The following is a 22987-nucleotide window of genomic DNA, read 5'->3' on the forward strand; positions in this document are numbered from 1 at the left end:
ATTGTCCTAGGACTTGCTTTTTTAGTTAACATTATATTTATATGATTCATCCATGTCGATATGCTTACTGTAATTGTAGTAGTCCATTCATTTTTCACTTAAAAAATTCCATTCTATGAATACACCAGAATTTATTTATCTATTTCTTTTTCTTTCTTTTCTCTTTTTTTTTTGAGACAAGGTCTTGCTGTGTCTCCCAGCAGGAGTGCAGTGGCAGGATCATGGCTCACGGCAGCCTCCCAGCCTCAGGTGATCCTCCCACCTCAGCCTCCAGAGTAGCTGGGACTACAGGCTCGTGCCACCATATCTGGCTAATTTTTGTATTTTTTGTAGAGGCAGGGTTTCACCGTGTTGCTCAGGCTGGTCTCAAACTCCTGGGCTCCAATGTTCTACCCTCGTCAGCCTCCCATAGTGTTGGGATTACAGGTGTGAGCCACTGTGCCTGGCCCAGTTTATCCATTTCTGATGATGGATGGTTTCCAGCATTTGACTATTTTGATATTGCCACGAATGTTCTTGTTCATGTTTTTTGATGTCTATGCTCAAAACTTTCTCTAGAGAATATACTTAGACTAGAATCACATAGTGGGATAAAGGGTCATATGTTTTCAAATTTACCAGGTAATGCCACATTTTTCAAAGTAGTTGTATCAATTAACAGTTTTACCTATAGTATACGAGTTCCTAGTCAACACGCAATATTTTCAAACTTTGAAACTTTTGTCCATCTGGCACCTGTAGAATATTATCTCATTGTTGTTTTAATTTGCATTTCTTCAATTACTAATGTAATTAAACATATTTCCATATGTTTATTGATCATCTACATTTCCTTCATTGTGAAATATTTGTTCAGGTTCCCTTTCTCTTTTCTACTGTTTTTCATTTTTTTCTTATTATCTTGATACTAACAATGACCCTGTGTTAATTTTATCATCTCGCAATTTGTGGATCTCTAAAAAGCTGTGTATTTATGTACTTTAAAAAGTTTTATGTACTTTTAAAAAGGTCAAGTGTGGTGGCTTATGCCTGTAATCTCAGCACTTTGGGAGGCGGAGGCAGGAGGATTGCTTGAGTCAAGAAGTTCAAGACCAGCCTGAGCAACATAATGCAGCCCCATCTCTACAAAAAAATTTAAAAATCAGCCAGTCTTGGTGGCATGTGCCTGCAGTCCTAGCTATTTGGGAGGCTCAGCTGGGAGGATCGCTTGAGCCCAGGAGGTGGAGGCTGCAGTGGGCAGTGATAGCATCACTGCACTCCAACCTGGGCAACAGGAAACCCTGTCTTAAAAAAACAAATGAACAGAAACTCCCTCCCCATGCAAAATCCCTTAAGTTCTTAATTTAATGTAGTTAAAATGATCAATCTTTCTCTTTTTAGTTTTTAAAAAAAGTTTAAAATATACATAACACAAAATTTACCATCTTAACCATTTGTAAGTGTACAGTTCAGTGGCATTAACTACATTCACATTATTGTGCAACTATCACCATTATCCATCTCCAGAACTGCTTATGCTTTTTCTTAATGTCTTGTTAAATAAATTCTTTGGACCATCAAGACTGTAAAGACCGTCTATATATTTGTTTTAAATTCTTAAAATTTTGCCTTTCATATACAAGTTCTTAAATAATCTGGAATTGATTTTTTATATAGTAGGTGGTAGGGAATACATTTTTCCTCCCTATAGACAGCCAATTGTCCCAGCACCATTTAGAATTGTCTATTTTTTTCTTCCATTGATTTGTACAGTGGATCTGTCATATACTAAGTTTCCTCATAGGTGTGGGACCATGTTTGGGTTTTCTATTCTGTTCCATTGATTGATGACTTTATTCTTGTACCAATATTGTAATGTCTTAAATACTAATGAATTAAGATTAGCCTTCCATCTGCCTGAAATGCTATTCTCCTAAAGATAGACATGACTAAATCCCAAGTTTTCTTCTGGTCTTTGTTTCACGGCCACATTCTTAGCCAGCCTTTCCTGGCTATCCTTTCTAAAATTTCATTATCTCCTTGAAAAACTTTACATTCTTCTTTTCTGATTAATTTTTTTCTGTTTAGTAGTTGTTATCTAACATAATTATTCATGTCTTTAACTTGTTTATTGTCTCTCTTTCCCATTAGAAGGTTTATGAGAGCAGGATTTTTTGGCTTTCTCATCATTCTCATATCCTCAGCATAGAAAATGTTGCCTGGCACTTAGTAAGTGTTTAATTACTATTTCTGGAACACACCAAATAATGTTGATATATGGAAGGGTAGTGTTTCTTCACCGTGCTACCCTTAAGAATGTGCTTTCTCTCGGTTCTCCTGCTCCTTGATTTTGACTAATAAAGCAATCTAAAGCAAATGGAGAAAGAATGAACTGCTTTCTTTAGGTTGTTTCCCAGCCAACTCCCAGAGGTAGGCAGTGAAATGGGGAGGGTGGAGGGCCAGAGATTGGTTAACTCTGCATTAGCTTTTATGGGTCAGCTATCTTGCTGGAAATACCTCCAGTTCTGTGCTTTTCATGGCAAACACAGCTGGTAGGACCTAGAGTTTACAGGATGCTTACTTAGTAAAGAAGCTTACCACATCTTTGGTTTTCAGGGCGACACACCCCGCTCAGAAGAGGAATGAACACTCACTTAGATTTACCAAGCATGGCAACTAAATTCTCAGCTGTAGGTGTGACACTTTTTGGGATAGAAGTTCTGGAGCTGTGGAGGAGTTATCTCAGGGTGAATGCCACATGGGGAAGTCCGTCTGTAGCTGGGTAATGCCCAGGGCAGGCACTGAATTGAGCAGTGATGATTCATGGAAATTCTGCCAGAGAAGGTACTCTGTGCTTTATTACAGGCTAAACTAGGAAGCCAACTCATTCTGGAAGGAATGTGTATAAAGTTTCCAGATGAGGACTTGAAGTTTTATAGGTTGGAGTCACATTTGATTCAAACCATCTGTTTAATGGGAAGCTGAACCCAGCAATTTTTTTCATACGTCTCTCACAGTATTCAACAATTCAGTAGGGGCTGGGCGCGGAGGCTCATGCCTATAATCCCAGCACTTAGGGAGGCCGAGGCAGGCGGATCACCTGAGGTCAGGGGTTTGAGACCAGTCTGGCCAACGTGGTGAAACCCGTCTCTACTGAAAAAGCAAAAAAATAGCTGGGCATGGTGGCAGGCGCCTGTAATCCCAGCTACTTGGGAGGCTGAGGTAGGAGAATTGTCTGAACCCAGGAGACGGAGGTTGCAGTGAGCTGAGATCGTGCTATTGCACTCCAGCCTGGGCGACAGAGCGAGACTTTGTCTCAAAAAACAAAACAAAACCAAAGAAAAAACAAAAACAATTCAGTGTCATAAGTATTTGTTGAGCGCCCATGGAGTGCCAGGCACTGGGGTCACAGAAATGAATGAAACAGTCGTCCTTGTTTTTGAGATGCTATGGTTCGGTGGAAGTAAAACTTAAGTGTTTATGTATGTTTTCCTTCCCATGATTGTGAGGTCAATGTCTGTATTTACAAGAATCTCGGTTGCCAGGGCTGAGCATTGTGTCAATCAATTTTTTGTAGATGAAGTGAATACACGAAAGAGCTCACAGTGATTTACCGAACATGGCTGCTGAAATGTATAACATTATTGTGCATTATTGCTACCGTGATATGCAGATTTGTATTGCAATTGCCTCTGGATTCAGAAAAACACCCTTCACAATGAGGTAGTGACCAAAACTGTGGCATTAGGAAACAATAAAAATGCTGGAATAGCTGACCAACACAGGGTATTTTGTTCCTCGGTGCTTAAAATCAGTTTTTAATATGACGAAAAGGCAGCTATTATGTGACATAGTAAGATATTGGTATGTTAAGCATTAATATATATTTCCAGTTTTCTCTGAGCTAGTCATAAAATGACACTGGCTACTTCGTCTTTTAATTGGGCAGATATTGTAGCAAGTACTTTGGGGATCACAGAGATCAACAAAAGGGCTCATCCAAAGAAAGCTTAAAACCTAGTAGCGCTGGAATTCTTAACCAGCCACATACGGTGATCTTGAACCTCTTGAAATAGTATAGATGTGTGTGTAGGTGCATTTTTCTGAGGAGAGCTTTCATCACATTGTCCAGTGGTTCATGGACCTAATTACATCCCTCTACTACAGAAGTTCTTAATCTTAATCTTCCAAAAGATAAAGAACTTCTGTAGTACAGGGCTATAATTATTTAAAGAACTACACCATATGGGAGTCATAAGGAGCCTCAGGGGTTTAAATGAGGAGCAAAACAGGTGGCAACACTGAGTAGTTTCATTATAAAATCCTTGACAATTTTGCAAGAGAAAATTTCTTTGCTGCTAGTGATAAAAACATTTTTCATATTTAACATTAGTTATTTTTTCTATGAATTACCTGTTCTTCTTGTCCCATTTTTCTGTTTGTGTCTTAGGATTTTTTTCCCAATGAATTAACTTCTTTGTATCCTGATGGCATTAACCTTTTTGATGTTATACTTTTGGTAGACCTTTCTCTAGTTTGATGAATGCAAAATACTTCGGTGAATTTTTTACATGCGTAATTTTATATTTTTTTATGGTCAAGTCTTTATATCTTTTTTCTTTGTAATTTATAATATTTAAATTTGTTTGCTATCCAGAGATAAGATATTCATGTAAATATTCTTATGGTCTGTGCTGCAGGTTTTTTCAGGCAGTTTATATGCTTTCAGGTGTCTTCTTTGGACCACGTGATGTATTTGTATTACGTATTTGTATTACGTATTTGATACAGAGAGGAAGAAATAAGGTGAAGCTCTGCTGTCATATTGCTGGAATTGGTGTAGTGAGATTGTCAGCACAGTGGGGCCTGAAGAGTTTCTCTGGGTTTGAACATGGCTCTGACATTATGTGTCCTTTTGACTTCATTTAACTTCTCTGTTCTTCAGTTTCCTTATCTAGAAAATACGTTTAATATAATAATCTTTGGGAGGCCGAGGCGGGTGGATCACGAGGTCAGGAGTTCAAGACCAGCTTCCCAACATGGTGAAACCCCATCTTTACTAAAAATACAGAAATTAGCCAGGCGCCTGTAATCCCAGCTATTCGGGAGGCTGAGGCAGGAGAATCGCTTGAATCCCGGGGGCGGAGGTTGCAGTGAGCCGAGATCGCTCCACCGCACTCCAGCCTGGGCGACAGAACAAGACTCTGTCTCGGGTAGTGGTGGTGGGTCGGGGGGAATAACCTATCTTATGTGGTTATGATAATAAAATGAGTTGATATGTAAACCACTTAGAACAGGTCCTGATATAAAGTCAGTGCCAGCCACAGTTTAGTCCAGGCTGGGTAGATGCTTTGAAGCTTGATATTGTTTCAATGTACTTTGCATTTCTGAAAACGTGAACATTTCAAAGCATTCATTTGATCTCCTAAGGACTACCTATACCGGAGCCTCATTCCAGCACATTTGTAAGCGAGGCACGCCTCCTAGAGGCCACGAGTGAAGTTAATTTCCAATTCTCGAAAATCTTAACAGACAGCGGAGAACTGGTGTGGTGGCTCTGACGCCCCGCTTGTGAGTCTGCAGTCGGACATCTGGAAAGTAAGCGGCACGCCCGCGTAATCTCCAGTGCTTCATCTTCTTCCACCCTACCTTCCCTCCGAGGCTGGGTTCTTCTAATTCCTGTAGATTGCAGAGCGATTCCTGCGAATGTGCATTCTTTCATTCATTCTAGTTCATTCCACAGATAATTCAGCTGCGCGTTTCCTCTGTGCGAGGCATTGCCGGAGAGCGGGGAGCGAATTGAACGCGGAACTTGCCAGTAGGGGCTTGCCGCCCAATACGAAATTCAAAATATATATTGTATGTAGACGGGCAAACTAACGAGGATCTTGTAACTTGTTTTCTCATCTGCCAAATGGGCGTAATACGACCTTATATGACCTTATAGGTCGCTGAAAGATTGAACGAGGGGAAACAAAGAGCCCCTAATAGTGAGCTAGGTGAAAAAAAGATCCTAATGCCTTTTTTCCTCGTTCCGCCCCAGATTGAAAGTGATGAGTGCCAGCCTTGCGGGTTAAAGTGCCATATTTTCCTCAATATAGGGCATATTTGTTAGTGTCCCCAAACGAAGTTACATTGGTTCAATTTTCGGCGTATGGGAGTTTTCGCCACTAGCATTCAGCACCCCAGTTTCAACCGTTAAAAGCTACCGACTCCACATACAGGAAATGCATCTTAAAATTTGGAAAAAAAATTCCCAAAACACTGACATCCAAACACTTTAAAGCTGCCAAGGCGGATGGAACACCTTGAACTCCCAGACGCGCTCCACTGAGCACGCCCAGAGCCTCAGGCCCAACCCCCTCCTACCCGCCAAGGGGAGGTGGGGCAGGGCTGGCCTTCTGTGCTAGTCGCTTCCGCTTCCGGTTTCATATGAACTCTCCCGCCACCCGGGAACAGTAGCTGCCAGCGTTTGTGTTTTCCCGAGTTTGAATTCTTGCAGGTAAGGGAAACTTCCGCGAATTTAGGACAGAGAGCAATCCTGTTGTTGAGGCTTGCAAGTCGAGAGAAAGGAGAGCTGGATCACTTTGCAGGCAGCAGTAGCAGAAGGACAGACTTGGCGGGTTGGTTGTTTGGGGCAGACACCAAGGTACCAGGGAGGAGTTGGGGGGAGATAGGTTTGCCAGTGGAGTGAGGAGGGGTGTTGGGGATGGAACTTTTGTAAGGCACTTGTGGATGCTCCCGAAAAGGAGTTCCGAAAGACAGTTGTTCTGTTTCCCAGAGTCATAACAGAGGAAGTGAGTAACTGGACCCAGTCCATCAAGTAAGAACCTACAGCACTTTCCTCTAAGTTCAGGATTGCAGACCACGTAAAACCTTGTGTTAACTCTTGGGATCGTAAACATCCAAGAGCAGTAACACACAGGCCTATAATGGACAGGCAACATCACCTGACTTTCATGTTGCTGAAAATTAGGATCACCACCTGCATCTGCTCTAGCGTCTCTCCCACCCCCATTACAAAATTATTATAGGTGTATTGTAGAAAATCTGGAAACGAGAGAAGGACATCACCCAGGAATTGCCACTGCTAACATTTTGTGCATGCCCTCAAGTCCATTTTTTTTTCTGTGTTTGTGGAATTATTTTTTCGTGTTTTTTCTTGTTTTTTTTTTTTCCAACTTTATTTTCCATCATTTTATGCTTTTTGTGTACTTCCTTCTAAGGTGACCAAGATGGAGTTTTCTGGAAGAAAGTGGAAGACGCTGAGGTTGGCAGGTGACCAGAGGAATGCTTCCTACCCTCATTGCCTTCAGTTTTACTTGCAGCCACCTTGTGAAAACATATCTTTAATAGAATTTGAAAACTTGGCTATTGATAGAGTTAAATGTAAGTACGATTTAAATTAGAATGTATATATTCTTGAGAAGCTCACTTACCCTTTGTGAGAATGAATGAAGGTAATTCATTTCCTTCATTCAGCAATCCATTCAACAGTATTTATTGAGGTAATTCATATCCTTCATTCAGCAATCCATTCAACAAATATTTGTTGAGGGTTTGGTACTCATTCATTTATTTATTGTACAATGCATATTATTGAGTGCCATTATGTTCTAGGTGGCAGGGATTTTGAGATGAATAATGTTATTTTTTGTTGAAGTTGTATTCTAGTACATGGAGACAGACATCCAAAATAATAGTCATAATTCAGTATTTTAACTGCTCTAGTAGAAGTAAATGGTAGTGCTGTTGAAACAAAGACGTGGGAGTGACTGACTTAGTCTTATTAAATAAGCTTCTCAGAGAAGTTGAAATGTGGTCTGGACATACTGAAGAATGAGTAGAAATTTTCCAGCAGAGAAGAAGTGAAGAGTTTTTCCAAGCTGAGATAATGGCCTATGCAAAGGCTTGGAGCATGAAAGAGAATTTCATATTTGAGCTAACAGTAACAAGTTCAGGAATTCAGGGTGGATGGAGAAGTATGGAGGGCATTTTGTGCCATGCTAATGCTATGATATTGGGGTGTAAGAAGGATGTGGCCATTGTCCTGGGGGCCTACTTAACCCTCAGTGTGTTGCTAGAGCAAAGAATGGGCTAGACATGAATTGAAACAGAAACACTAGCGTTGTCTTCAGAGTTTATGTTCCAGGATATCCTTGTGGGGAAATCAGAAGGAAAGGTCAGATACTGTTAATTATTAGAGGAGCAGGGTAAGCACTGCTAATACAGAGAGGAGGCACTCAATGCCTGTGTGTTGAATGAAAGAATGAAGACAAGGCAGAAAAGGGTTTTAGAAAGCTTAGCAGTGTCAGATACTTCATAGGGATTAAGATGGTGATTGAAAAGTGTCCCTTGGGTTTGGCACTTGAGGTGAAATGATAAGGGCCTGAACTATGATAGTGACAATGGCAGTGATAGGAAGGGAGAGAGTTAAGGGATACTGAGGAGTTAGCATTGATAGGATTTGGTGACTGGATATGAGGAGTGAGGGAGCAGGTGTGGAGTGGCTGCAGCTCCTGCTTGGATGGTCTGATGCATAGACACTCTGCTGATGGAGATGGGCATAGCAGGAATAAGAGTAGGAATGAGGGGAGGATAATTAATTTGGATACCCATACCTGTGGGACATGGGGTTTATGTTCAGGAGACAATTAGAAGTTCTTCATTCTTGACTTCAAAAATGCCTCCAGAGAATAATTCATCTGAGGAAAGATTGATAAGGTGCTTTAGGAACCTTTGAACAGTATGTAGGATGGTTCATTTGGCTGTTTGGATGGCCCTTCTTCTTCACTGTTGTGCCCTGTCCTCGGCTTCATCAGGAAAGGAAGGGATGCTTTTTTTCTGTTGAATCTATGCCAAGTAAATGACGCCTACTGCCTAACAGGCAGCTCCCACACGAAAGATGCAAACAAGGAGTGCCTAGTTTTTTTTTCCATACTGACATACTTTTCTGTTCCTTAGGAATGATTATTCACCATCCATCCCTCTTCCCTGATTGAGAATCCCTGGTATTAGATTATGCCGTGGGACATGGATATTTTCTGCACATAGATGGACATTATCCTCTTATAAGCATATGCAGTTTATATAATGTAGTTACAGGAAATAAACTGGCAATTACTTGTCATGTTCTGTAAACAAGTCATTATGGAATTGCCCTCCATAGATTTTGTCTTGGATTTAGTTTTAAAACATTATCTTGCATTTATACCTTTTTTCTTTTTTTTAGTGTTAAAATCAGTTGAAAATCTTGGAGTGAGCTATATGAAAGGAACTGAACAATACCAGAGTAAGTTGGAGAGTGAGCTTCGGAAGCTCAAGTTTTCCTACAGAGTAAGTAAAAAAGGAAAAAAAAAGTTCCTTCAGTTTCTATATATTTATGTATTGAGTGTCACTTGTGGGAAAGATATTATATTAGGCACTGGGCTTTTATAAAGACTAATGTATCATTAGCCTGAAGCTTCTTCAGTGTATTGGGGTGATTGACATGAAGTCAGATGATTATAATATGGCAGGGTTTCTCAACCTCAGGACTAACATCATTTTGGGTCTGATAATTCCTTGTTGCAGGGATTGTCCTGTGCACTGTAGGATGCTCAGTAGCATCTCTGGCTTCTACCCCTACATATTTCCAGACATGCCAAATGTATCCCGTGCAATACAGGATGGTGACTGTGTTTATAGATGCATGCTCCAGGAACTCCAAAAACATACATAATTATGCAACTCAGATTGGGGAGGTTTGGGAAGGCTTTCCAGAAGAGGTAGTAGTGGAGCTGCATGTTGACCGATGTGATTAGATTTTCATTTTGGGAAGATGACTGCCAACAGCAGATTGACAGGGTCACGTCTGTTAGGAGAGAAACCAGTTAGAAGCCTGGAAATGATGAGAGTCTGAATTAAGTGAGAGAAGGGGACCGGTTGAAGAGATATTAAGAAGGTAGAATCAAAAGGTCTTAGTGACTGATCGTAGGGGGAATGGAGAGAGAAGAGTTATAAATGACACCCAGGTTTCTAGTTAGGAAAATTAGTGGATGGTGGTAATATTTTGAGATGTGATATGCAGGAGGAGAAGCAAGTCTTGGAAGATGTAGAGTTTAGTTCTTAACATGAATTTGAGGTGCCTGTGGAGATGTCTAGTGGACAATTGGATATACAGGTCTGAATATACAGGAAGACATGTGGTGGGAGTAGATTTAGCAGAAGGTTGGAATCATCAGGAGTAGGTAAGAGCACCCTAGGAAAATATTTGAGTGAGAAGAGATGATGGTGGAAGTCAAGACATGAGGAATACCAATATTGAAGGTAAAGTGGAATTGGAGGAATTTGGGAAGGAGAATGGAAAGGAGCTTTCTCAGAAGTAGGAGATGAACCAGGATAGTAGTGTCATAGAAGCCAAGGAGGGCTAGAGTTTCAATAATAATGATCATGATATTAATAATGATAATAAGGAATAACAACAGCAGATATTTATATTAATAGTATATTTACGATGTACCAGACTTTGTTCTAAGTGCATTACATATATTAACGCATGTATGTAATTCATACAGCAGTCTTATGATGTGGGTATTATTATCATCCCTATTTTACAGATATAGCCTATTTATTCACAGACTGAATAACTTGCCCAAGCTCATAAGATGGTAAATGGTGGAGCCAAGATTTGAATCTGGGTATTTTGTTTCTGTAGTGGTGCTTTTAATCACAATAGTTTCAGAAGCTTAAGATAGATTATGTAAGATGAATTGTACAGTGTCCATTGGATTTAGCAGCTGGATGGGCCCTTATAGATAGGGGCAGAGACCAGAACAATGACAGTGGTTGGAAAAGGAAGGTGGAGCAGTGGATATAGAAGATGTACTCTTTTAAAATGTGTAGCTGAAAAGAGAAGAGAAATAGGGCAGAATATAGAGGTTGTTTTAGGGAAAAGAGAAGATATACAAGCACATACTTGTATATATATGACAGGAGATACTTAAACACATTTATAAGCCGAGCAGAAGATCTAGAATAGAATGGGGAAGAGGGGAGCTTGAAGATGAAACTTTGAGGGAGCATTTGATAAGTCAGGGTCTTTAAGAGGCACAAGCAAATGGGTTGTGGGGTTTAGGTGCAGGAATTAGCTTTTCATATGGTTTGGCTGTGTCCCCACCCAAATCTCATCTTGAATTGTAGTTCCCATAATCCCCATGTGTCATGGGAGGGACCCGATGGGAGGTAATTGAATCATGGGGGTGGTTACCCCCATGCTGCTGTTCTAGATAGTGAGTTCTCACAAGATCTGATGGTTTTATAAGGGGCTTTTCCCCATTTTGCTCAGCACTTCTCCTTACTGCCACCATGTGAAGAAGGACGTGTTTGTTTCCCCTTCTGCCATGATTGTAAGTTTCCTGAGGTCTCCCCAGCCCTGGGGAACTGTGAGTCAATTAAACCTCTTTCGTTTTATGGGTTTATCCAGTCTTGGGTATGTCTTTATTAGCAGCATGAGAATGGACTAATGTAGCTTTACATTCCAGGAAGAGGAGATGCTTTGTAGAGATGTATGGAAGGCAACACAACATGTGTATGCGGAAGCTTGGGACTGAAGGATTCTGCTTGGTAGCCTTTATTTTCTGTAAAGTAGGTGAAGTCATCTGTTCAGAGAGAAGGGAAAGGTGCTATAGTAGGGGTCTTGGGACAACTGGTGAAGACTGACGATTTTCTGAGAAGTGAGGAAGGAGATGATTTTGTGTTGAATCTCAACACTGCTGCTTACTCTGGACAAGCTTTGTGACCCTGAACAAGTTACATAACTTCTCTGTGCCTCAGTTTCCTTATCTGTAAAATAAGATTATAGTAGTGCCTCCCTCGTAGGGTTTTTTTTTTTTTTAAAGGATTAAATGGGTTCATGCCTTAAAAATTCTTAGGGCACTGCCTGGTACCTAGTAAGTGCTCAAGACATGTTTGTTCTTATTATTTTGGATCCGACTATTGGTAAGGATCTAGTTGAGATTATAGGCCATGAAATTATATTTTCCAAATTCCCATAATTGTGTTTTTTCTCCAGAAGTTCTTAGCATTTTGAGAATAGGACTGCAGAGTGTAGTTGTAGATTAAGAATCTAGGTTTTGCCAAATGGTTGAAATTAAAGAAGCTGAGATTGGTGTAAAAAGTGGTTGAGGTGGTGAGCACCCTGGATATAGGCTGGATAAGAAGAAAATTAAAAGAGAGGGGTTGGTGGGAAGAAAATAGTGCGGTCCAAACTCAAGGGGTTTTGTTGAGATTAGTTTACTTCTCGGTTTCATCTGATTGATAGCTTAAGGTAAATGATAATTATCCTAAAAAGCATATTAAGAAATGTTTTGGCAGTGAGAACACATGGACGCAGGGAGGGGAACACCCCACACCAGGGTCTGTCGGGGTTAGGGGCAAGGGGAGAGATAGCATTAGGACAAATACCTAATGCATGTGGGGCTTAAAACCTAGATGACGGGCAGCAAACCACCATGGCACACGTATACCTATGTAACAAATCTGCACATTCTGCACATGTATCCCAGAACTTAAAAAGAAAAAAAAAAAAAAGAAATGTTTTGGGACTGGGTGTAGTGGCTCATGCCTGTAATTCTAGTGCTTTGAGAGACTAGAGTAGGAGTCTTGAAACCAGGAGTTCATAACCAGCCTGGGCAACATATTGAGACTCCATCTATACAAAAGATAAAAAATTAGCGGGGCATAGTGGGTGTCGCTTGTAGTCCCAGCTGCTTGGGAGGTTGAGGCTGGAGGATCGCTTGAGCCCAGGAATTTGAAGTTACAGTGAGCTGTGATTGACCACTACCCTCCAGTCTGGGTGATAGAGCGAGACCCCATCTCTAAAAAAAGAAATGTTTTTGAAACTTTTTTTACCATTGGCTTAGGCTGGCTCAGTATTTCCTTATAACTCTTACCATTCTAATGCATTTATTTTATTCATGTGTCATTATTTTTAAGGAAAACTTAGAAGATGAATATGAACCACGAAGAAGAGATCATATTTCTCATTTTATTTTGCGGCTTGCTTATTGCCAGTCGTAAGTATATGTTTATATTCTCACAGTCAAATCTGGTGTCATGGGTTATAAATTGGTGTGTGGTAAGTTGATGTGTTGTGCTGAACATAGGAAAACCCAGAATAACATCAGGAGCCAGTTGATCATGGGGTTGAACACTGACAGTAAATTGTTTGGAACAAATTGTTTACTTAAAAATATTGAAAAAAATTCTATTGCAAAATTTTGCCTGATGAAACACTTTTTAAGTTTGTGAGAGAGACTCCATTTGGGATTTTAAATTGGAAAGGATTTTATTGGGAAGAAGGACTTTTGATATTTTTCCTGCAAAAAAATGGTAATATTTGTAAGAAACAATTAATGAAACCCACACTTGAATTTGATACAGATTTTTGGAATTTGAGCTCTATGGGCCAGTTAAATCTAAGATATTTTTGTTTGGTAGTTGGTTTCTTGTAAGTTAATAGTGCCACCCAGAGGTAGTAAAGTTAGTTGCTTTTTTAAAAATTGTTTTTCCCTCACATATTAATTTTGGTCACATAATTTAGTTATGGCTGTCTTTTTTTTTAAATTAATAGGCTTATCAAGTGAGACTCTGGAATTGCTTACTATCCCAAGATAATAATTGAGAAATTACTTACCAGTTTTGGTTCTAGAGTTTTTCTTCTGTAAAAAAGCATATGTAGTTTGTGAAATTTATATAATAAATATGTTGCTGACAGTCTGTGAAAATCTCCTAAAAATGTGAAATCATATTTTGCATCCAGTAGGGTAATTATTTTATTATATAATGGTAATGCCCATTAGTATCTGCCTTATAAATGAACATTTTATTGCTTTTAAATATTGTGGTATATATGGGCACATTAAATTTTGTGAAATTATAAATTGTAAAGCCATAAGCAAAGTTTCCTTTGCAAAGTTAATCTGATCAAAGTTGCCTTAAAAAATTTGGTGTCTTTTATTTGGCATTTATAAAGACACCTCAAGCCAAAGGAGTGCCCCATTTCCCCATTTTCTTTTTTTTTTCTCTTTTCTCTCTCTCTCTCTCTCTTTTTTTTTTTTGAGCTATGGTCTCATGCCATTACCTAGGCTGGAGTACAGTGGTGTGATCTTGGCTCACTGCAGCCTCAACATCCGTGGGCTCAGGTGATCCTCCCACCTCAGCCTCCTGAGGAGCTGGGACTATAGGCACATGCTACCATGCCTGGCTAATGTTTTTGTAGATATGGGGTTTTACCAAGTTGCCCAGGCTGGTCTCAAACTTCTGGGCTCAAGCAATCTGCCTGCCTTGACCTCCCAAGGTGCTGGGATTACGGGCATGAACCACCACGCCCAGCCCCTATTTTCTAATATAAAATGAATATTTTGCAGTTACATTAAATGCATGAAGTATTTTATGTTATTTAAAAATAATGCAGCTAGGCTCGAAGCATTCTCATATTTAATCTTTTTAATTTTTAACACCCCCTATACCTTGTACCCAACACATCCCTAGAAGATTGTGATATGTGGTATTGATATTCTCCTTACCATGATAGAGGACTTGCATGTTTTTAACTGCTGTCCATTGGCATCTTGCTCATGTTTGAATATTGTTTTGTAAACATTTCTTAGATTTAATAATCACTGGATTTTTAGTTTGTACTCATAATTTCTGTCTTCATTTCAGTGAAGAACTTAGACGCTGGTTCATTCAACAAGAAATGGATCTCCTTCGATTTAGATTTAGTATTTTACCCAAGGATAAAATTCAGGATTTCTTAAAGGATAGCCAATTGCAGTTTGAGGCTGTAAGTATATTTTTGTAGTTATTTCTGTTGTTCTCACCATTCATTTTTCCCTTCTGTCTTAAGTGCTGGTACTAATGTGTAGTGTGTTCCCTTTACATTCTCCAAGTACCTGCCTGAAACAGTAGCTAATAACTTTGGATAACAATATATCTTTCCTTCTCTATGACTAGAAGAAAAGGGACTCCTTAATAACAAAGTCTCACATTTACTTGCTCTGTTAAGTGTGTGCTTTATTAAAGCACAAGAAGGTTTAGTTTATAAAGGTTCATCTTTAACCAAAATTTTGTCGGCCAAAATAAAGCTAATAATGTGTTAAACTAGACAAGTGGTGGTTACTTATTTATAGTCGTGAAATTTAGAGGAGGTAATACTTTATTTAAAAGTCAATTGTCAGGCGGGGCGTGGTGCCTCACACCTGTAATCCCAGCACTTTGGGAGTCTGTGGTGGGCGGATCACTTGAGGTCAAAAGTGCCAGACCATCCTGGCCAACATGGTGAAACCCCCACTCTACAAAAAATACAAAAATTAGCCAGGCATGGTGCTGCGCGCACATAATTCCATCTAGTCAGGAGGCTGAGGCCTGAAAATTGCTTGAACCCGGGAGGTGGAGGTTGCGATGAGCTGAGATCATGCCGCTGCACTCCAGTCTGGGCGAAAGAGCAAGACTCCGTCTCAAAAAAAAACCATAAATCAAAAATGTCAGTAAGATCTGTCTGAATAGTTTTAAAAAATAATTTTGCAGACAAATCTGAATGATTTACATATTGTAATTATATAAAAAAAGAAGAGATCTTTGGGACTCATTTAACAGGGATGAGTATTGGAAATAGAATTTATATCTTTTTTTTTTTTGAGATGGAGCCTCACTCTGTCATCCAGGCTGGAATGCAGTGGCATGATCTCGGCTCACTGCAACCTCCACCTCCCGGGTTCAAGCGATTCTGCTGCCTCAGCCTCCTCAGTAGCTGGGACTACAGGTGTGTGCCACCATGCCTGGCTAATTTTTGTATTTTTTGAGACGTAGTTTTGCCATGTTGGCCAGGCTGGTCTCGAACCCCCTGACCTCAGGTGATATGCCCGCCTCGGCCTCCCAAAGTGCTGGGATTACAGGTGTGAGCCACCGTGCCTGGCCTAGAATTTATGTCTTTTAGGTAGATATATGCCACAATGGGAATGTAGAAAAATTATGTTTTGGAAGTTTTAGAGCAGTCAGATGGTAGTAAGACTGGCTGAGACTCTATTTGGTTGTTGGAATGCATGGCTTAAAGCCAAATAAAAAAGTAGAAGTTGCAATAGGTGAAAGACATTGTCCTGTCTGACAAGTAGAAGACATATCCACTGTAGCAAGGAACACTATGGAGTATATGAGTTAGGGAAAAGAGACTGTGAAGGGAAGTGAACAAACATTTTGTAGACGTTTAGTGTCAAATATATGCTAGGTAGGCAGTTTCTATAGTTTCTTTCATTTACTTCATGAGGTTTCTAAGTCACATCTACCTTTGCATAGACAGATGTCATGCATGGTACCATCTGAACCAAACCCATTGCATCTTCCACTTTGCTTTTTTAACTTTGATCCTTGGTGAAGTCCATTATTGCAATTATCAATTACAGTTAATTTATCCATTCCTATTAGAAATAGTTTATTTTTTGCTTTTGTTGAAATTACTGATTTTTAGTGGGTCGTGGAGAGAGGTGTCCTTGAGAAGGTCTATTATTTATTCTAGAGCAGCCATCTCCAACCTTTTTGACACCAGGGACTGGTTTCATGGAAGACAATTTTTCCACGGACTGAGGTCGGGGGATGGGGAGGGGTGTGGATGGTTTTGGGATGAACAGATCCACCTCAGATCATCAGGCATTAGATTATCATAAGGAGTGCAGATCTTAGATCCCTCACATGTGCAGTTCATAATAGGGTTCGCACTCCTATAAGAATCTAATGCCTCCACTAATCTGACAGGAAGTGGAGTTCAGGTGGTAATGCTCACTCACTGCTCACCTCCTGTGCAGCCTGGTTCCTAATGGGCCATGTGCTGGTGCTGGTATTGTGGCCTGAGAGTTGGAGACCCCAGTTGTAGAGTGTCTTAACGTATTGTCACATATACTTTTTTAAATAATAGATTTATTTAGCTAGAATTCACAAATCTTGACATGCACCCTTTTACAATGTATAATTCATTGGTTTTTAGTGTAATTACAGATTGTACAATCAACACCACTATGTAATTTTAGAACATTTTCACCTAAAAATGAAACCTCATACCCATTTATGGTCATTCCCTATTCTTCCTGTCCCAACCCTTGGCAACCACTAACCTGCTTTCTGTCTCTGAATTTGTCTATTCTGAACATTTCATATAAATGGAGTCATACAATATGTGGTCCCTTGCGGTTGACTTCTTTTACTTAGCGTAATATTTTCAAGTTTCATCTGTGCTGTAGAATGTATCAGTACTTAATTTTTTAATTGCCAAATACTATTTTACCTGTTCAGCATTTGAGGGACATTTGGATGGTTTCTACATTTTGGCTATTATGAATAATGCTACAGTGAATATTTGTGTCCAGGTTTTTGTGTGAGTATGTTTTCCTTTCTCTCAGGTGTATACCTAGGAGTAGAATTGCTAGGTCATAGGGTGATTCTGTGTTTAAACTTTTGAGGAGCTATCAAAATGTTTTCCGAAGTGGCTGTATCATTATATGTCTTACCAGCAGTGGATGAGGGTTCCACTTTCTCCACATCCTCACCAAAAATTGTTACCTTTTAAAAAAATATAGCCATTATAGTGAGTATGAAGTGGTATGTAATTGTGGTTTTGATTTGCATTTCTAATGAAGCTGAATATCTTTTCATATGCTTATTGGTCATTTGTATATAATCTGTGAAGAGATGTCTGTTCAAATCTTTTGCCTGTTTTATAGTTGAATTGTTTGGCTTTTTATTGTTGAGTGTTCTTTACATATTCTGGATACAAGTCCATTATCAGATATATGATTTACAAATATTTTCCCCCACTCTGAAGGTTGTCTTTTCTTGATGGTATTGTTTGCAACAAAAAGGTTTCATTTTTTTTTTTTCTTTTTTTCAGATGAAGTCTAATTTATCTTTTTTTGTTGTCACTTGTGCTTTTGGTGTTGAGTCTAAGAAGTCTTTGTCTAATGTGAGGTCATAAAGATTTATTCCTACAGTTTTTTCTCTAAGAGTTTTGTAGTTTTAGCTCTTACATTTATATCTGTGGTTCATTTTGAGTTAATTTCTATACATGGTGTGAAGTAAGGGTCCAACTTCATTCTTTTGCATGTAGATATCTAGTTGTCCCAGCATCATTTGTTGAAATAACCATTCTTTCCTCATTGAATTGTCTTGGCACACTTGTCAAGTCAGTTGACTGTTGATATGGTTTGATTATGTCCCCACCCAAATCTCATCTTGAATTGTTGTTCCCATAATCCCCATGTGTCATGGGAAGGACTTGGTGGGAGGTAATTGAATCATGGGGGCAGTCTCCCCCATGCTAGTCTCATGATAATAAGTTCTCACGAGATCTGATGGTTTTGTAAGGGGCCTCCCCCTTCACTTGGTTCTCATTCCCTCCCCTGCCACCCTGTGAAGAGGTGCCATCTGCCATGATTGTGAGTTTCCTGAGGCCTCCCCAGACACGCAGAAGCCTCAGGATTAAACCTCTTTCCTTTATAAATTACCCAGTCTCAGGCAGTTCTTTACAGCAGTGTGAGAACAGACTAATACAACTGTAAATGTAAACATTTATTTCAGTACTCTTAATTTTATTCCATTGATCTGTCTGCCTATCCTTATGTCAGTAGTACGTGGTCTTGATTATTGGTTACTGTAGCTTTGTTGTTAAGATTTAAAATTGAGAAGTATGAGTTCTCCAGATTTGTTCTTTTTTCAAGATTGTTTTGGCTACTCTGGGTTCCTTGCATTTTTTAATGAATTTTGGGATCAACTTGTTAATTTCTACCAAGAAGCTAGCTAGGATTCACATTGGGATTACATTGAATCTGTAGATCAGTTTGGGAGGTATTCTTTTGTAATGATATTAAGTCTTCCAATCCATGAACATGGGATGTCTTTCTATTTATTTAGATCTTCTTTAATTTTTTTCAACAATGTCTTGTAATTTTTTGTTATGTTTATACCTAAATGTTCTTCAATGTTATTGTAAGTGGAGTTGTTTTCTTCATTTCATTTTTGGAACATTCATTGCTAGTATATAAAAATCCAGGTGATTTTTGTATATTGATCTTGTATCCTGCAACCTTGCTGAACTTTTTTTTTTTTTTTTTTTTTTTTGAGATGGAGTCTTGCGCTGTAGCCCAGGCTGGAGTGCAAGCTCCACCTCCTGGATTCATGCCATTCTCCTGCCTCAGCCTCCTGCCAGCCACCACACCCGGCTAATTTTTTGTATTGAACTTGTTTTTTAATTCTAACAGTTTTATAGTGGATTCATTATGAGATTATGTTTTCTACAGAGATATTCTGACTCCTTTCTAATCAGGATGCTTTTTGTTTATTTTTGCCCAATTGCCCAGCTAGAATCTCCAGTACAGTGTTGAATAAAAGTGGCAATAGCAGTGATCATGATCTTAGGGGAAAGCATTTAATCTTTCACTATGTTGCATGGTTTTAACTGAGTGTTTTTTATAGATGCCCTTTATCAGATTGAGGAGATTTTCTTCTAATTCTAGTTGAATATTTTCATTAAGAAAGGATGTTGTATTTTGTCAGTGCTTTTCCTGCACCAATTGAGATGATCATATGGTTTCTGTCCTTTATTAATATGGTGTGTTGGGCTGGGTGCGGTGGCTCACACCTGTAATCCCAGCACTTTGGAAGGCCGAGGTGGGCGGATCACGAGGTCAGGAGTTCGAGACCAGCCTGGCCAACATAGTGAAACCCTGTCTCTACTAAAAAAAAATACCAAAAAATTAGCCAGACATGGTGGCGTGTGCCTGTAGTCCCAGCTACTCAGGAGGCTGAGGCAGTAGAATTGTTTGAACCTGGGAGGTGGAAGTTGCAGTGAGCTGAGATCGTACCACTGCACTCCAGCTTGGGCAAAAGAGTGAGACTTTGTCTCAGAAAAAAAAAAAAAAGGGTGTGTTACATTAATTGATTTTTGGATGTTACACCAACCTTGCAATCCTGGAATAAATCCCCCTTGGTCATGTTATATAATCTTTTTAATATGCTGCTTAGTTTGGTTTGCTAGTATTTTGTTGAGGATTTTTGCATCTATATTGATAAGGGATACTGGTCTGTAGGTTTTTTGTGATGTCTATATCTGGTTTTGGTATTAGGATCATATTGGCCTCATAGAATGAGTTGGGAAATGTTTCCTCCTCTTCCATTTTTTGGAGGAGGTTGTGAAGGATTGGTTTAAATGTTTGGTAGAATTTACCAGTGAATTAATCTGGGCCTGGGCTTCTCTTTGTGGGTCATTAAAATTACCAATTCATTCTCTTTACTTATTATGAATCTATTTAAGTTTTATATTACTTTTTGAGTCAGTTTTAGTAATTTGTGTCTTTTTTGGAATTTATTCACTTCATCTAAGTTATCTAATTGATTCATGCAGTTATTCATAGTTTTCTCTTATCCTTTTGATTTCTTTAAGAAAATAAAAGGATTGGTGATGATGTCTTCTCTTTCCTTCCTGATTTTAACAATTAGAGTCTTCTCTCTTTTTTTTTTTGTCATCTAGGTAGAGGTTTGTCAGTGTTACTGGATTTGTTCAAAGAACCAACTTTTGATTTCATTGATTTTTCTGTGTTATTCTCTAGACTCTATTTCACTAGTTTCTACTACAGTCTTTAGTATTTCCTTCCTTCTGCTTGCTTTGGTTTGGTTTACTCTTTTCTTCTAGTTTCTTAAGGTAGGAGTTTAGGGTATTTATCTGAGATATTTTTTCTTTTCATATGTAGACATTTACAGCTATAAATTTTCCTGTAAGCACTACTTCGGATGCAAACCATGAGTTTTTGTATGCTGTGTTTTCTTTTTCATTTATCAAAGTATTCTTTTTTTCTTTGACACAATGATTAGAAGTGTTTAATTTCCACATTTTTGAATTTCCTGAACTTCTGTTACTGGTTTTAATTTAATTCCATTTTAGTTTGAGAATATATTTTATGTGACTGCAATCTTTTAAAATTTATTGAATTTTATTTTATGATCTAGCATATGGTCTGTTCTGGAGGATGTTCCATGTGTGCTTGTGAAGAATGTGTATCTGCTGTTCTTGGTTGGAGTGTTCTGTAGATACAGTCTGTAAGATCTGGTTGGTCTATAGTGCTTTTCAAAGCTTCTGTTTCCTTGTTCATCTTCTGCCTATTTGTTCTATCCATTATTGAAAGTGGGATACTAAAGTCTTCAACTGTTATTGTTTATTTATTATCTTTAATTCTGTCAATTTTTGCTTCATTTATTTTGGGGCTCTCTTGTTAGGTGCATATATGTTTATAATTGTTAAATCTTCTTGATGGGTTGACCCTTTTATCATTGTGAAATGTTCCTCTCTAGTAACATTTTTTTGTTGTTGTTTTAAGTTATGTTTGTTTGGTATTAGTGTAGCCATTCCAGATCTTTTATGGTTGTTGTTTATGTCATATGTCTTTTTCTGTTCTTTTTATTTTCATCCTTTATGTGTGTTCGAATCTAAAGTGTGTTTGTTGTAAATATCATATAGTTGGATCATCTTCTTTTCTTTTTTATTCATTTTGGAAGTCTCTGACTTTTGCATGGATTGTTTTATCCATTTATGTTTAATTACTGATAACTTAGTATTTCCATGTGCCATCTATGTGTTTCCTATGTCTTAAGGTTTTTTTGTTTCTCTATTTCTCCATTACTGTCTTCTTCGTGTTAAATTGGTATTTTCTAGTGTACCATTTTAATTCCTTTGCTGTTTATTTTACTATATTTTTTGAGTTATTTTCTTCGTGGTTTCCCTTAGAATTACAATTGTATTTTATTTTAAAACAATCTAGTTGGGATTAGCATTAAGTTAATTTCAATAGTGTACAAACTTTTGTTCCCATATGCTCTGTTCCCTACCCCCTGCCATTGTGCTAGTATGGTCATACAAATTATTTCTTAATATATCAACAGAGGTAAACTTTTTGTGTTCTAGATTGTATGAAAAATGTATTTATAATACTGTCAAACTTGAGTGTAGTTTACCTTGGTATACAGGCAAATACCTGTATGTTGGGAATATTTCTTATTGGCATTTTGGAGATATTGCTTGCTGAACCTTTTAGCTTCTAGAGTTGCTCTTGAGAAGCCTGATTTCATTTTGACTTCTTATTCTTTGCATATAACTTTGTGTCCTTTGCCAATCCCACTCTCTTGTGTAGTGAACTTTCATGGCGGTGTCTGCACCTTTTTTCACTTTTTTGGGATGGGAACTTGGGGGGCTCTTTTAATCTGAAGATTTGATTCTTCAGTTAGAAAATTTCTTTTTATTATTGCTTTAATAATTTCTTCTATTTTCTATGTTCTCTTTTTAGAACCTCTTGTTAGTTGGAATTTATATTTTCTGGATTGGTACTCTTATTTTCTTTTCTGTCCTGACATTCAATCTTTGTCTTTTTGTTTTATTTTCTGAAAACTTTAATCAACTATTTTCTCAATTTTCTATTTATTTATTTTTCCCTCCTGTGTTTAATTTTTTTCTTTTAAATTTACTTAAAAATTGAAATATAAAATTGTATGTATTCACTGTAAAGTATAATGTTTTGAAGGATACGTTGTGGAATGATTACATCTAGCTAATTAACAAATGTATTACATCAACATAGTTATTTTTGTGGTGAGAATACTTAATAACCACTCGCTTAGCATTTTTCATCAATACAATTTGTTGTCATTAACTGTAGACATCATGTTGTACAATGGGTCTCTTGAACTTAATACTCTTAACTGTGATTATGCATCCTTTGACAGACATCTCCCTAACCTCTTTTCCTCCCTAACCACCCCAGCTACTGGTAATCACTATTTTACTCTCTATTTCTATGAGATCAACTTTTTTAGATTCCACATATGAGTGAGATCATGACATATTTGTCTTTCTGTGCCTGGCTTTATTTACTTAACGTAATATCCCTGTTACATTCATGGTGTTGCAAGTGGCAGGATTTTCATTTTTTTTATG

The 22987-nt window shown here is 38.4% G+C and overlaps 1 protein-coding gene across 2 annotated transcripts in view; it reads left to right on the forward strand.

Annotated features, from left to right (window-relative positions):
• The first annotated feature begins 4413 nt into the window (after positions 1–4413).
• The window catches only part of PRIM2 (DNA primase subunit 2), a 315636-nt gene continuing 297062 nt past the window's right edge, over positions 4414–22987 (forward strand). For both annotated transcript variants that reach the window (XM_054557660.2, XM_002817031.6), the window contains exons 1-5: positions 4414–6481; positions 7206–7368; positions 9212–9315; positions 12955–13034; positions 14686–14806. In XM_054557660.2, the coding sequence (XP_054413635.1) occupies positions 7215–7368; positions 9212–9315; positions 12955–13034; positions 14686–14806 (459 nt within the window). In that variant the 5' untranslated portion in view covers positions 4414–6481; positions 7206–7214. The remainder of the gene's footprint in view (positions 6482–7205; positions 7369–9211; positions 9316–12954; positions 13035–14685; positions 14807–22987) is intronic.

The sequence above is a fragment of the Pongo abelii genome, chromosome 5, assembly GCF_028885655.2.
Source record: "Pongo abelii isolate AG06213 chromosome 5, NHGRI_mPonAbe1-v2.0_pri, whole genome shotgun sequence".
Lineage (NCBI taxonomy): Eukaryota > Metazoa > Chordata > Mammalia > Primates > Hominidae > Pongo > Pongo abelii.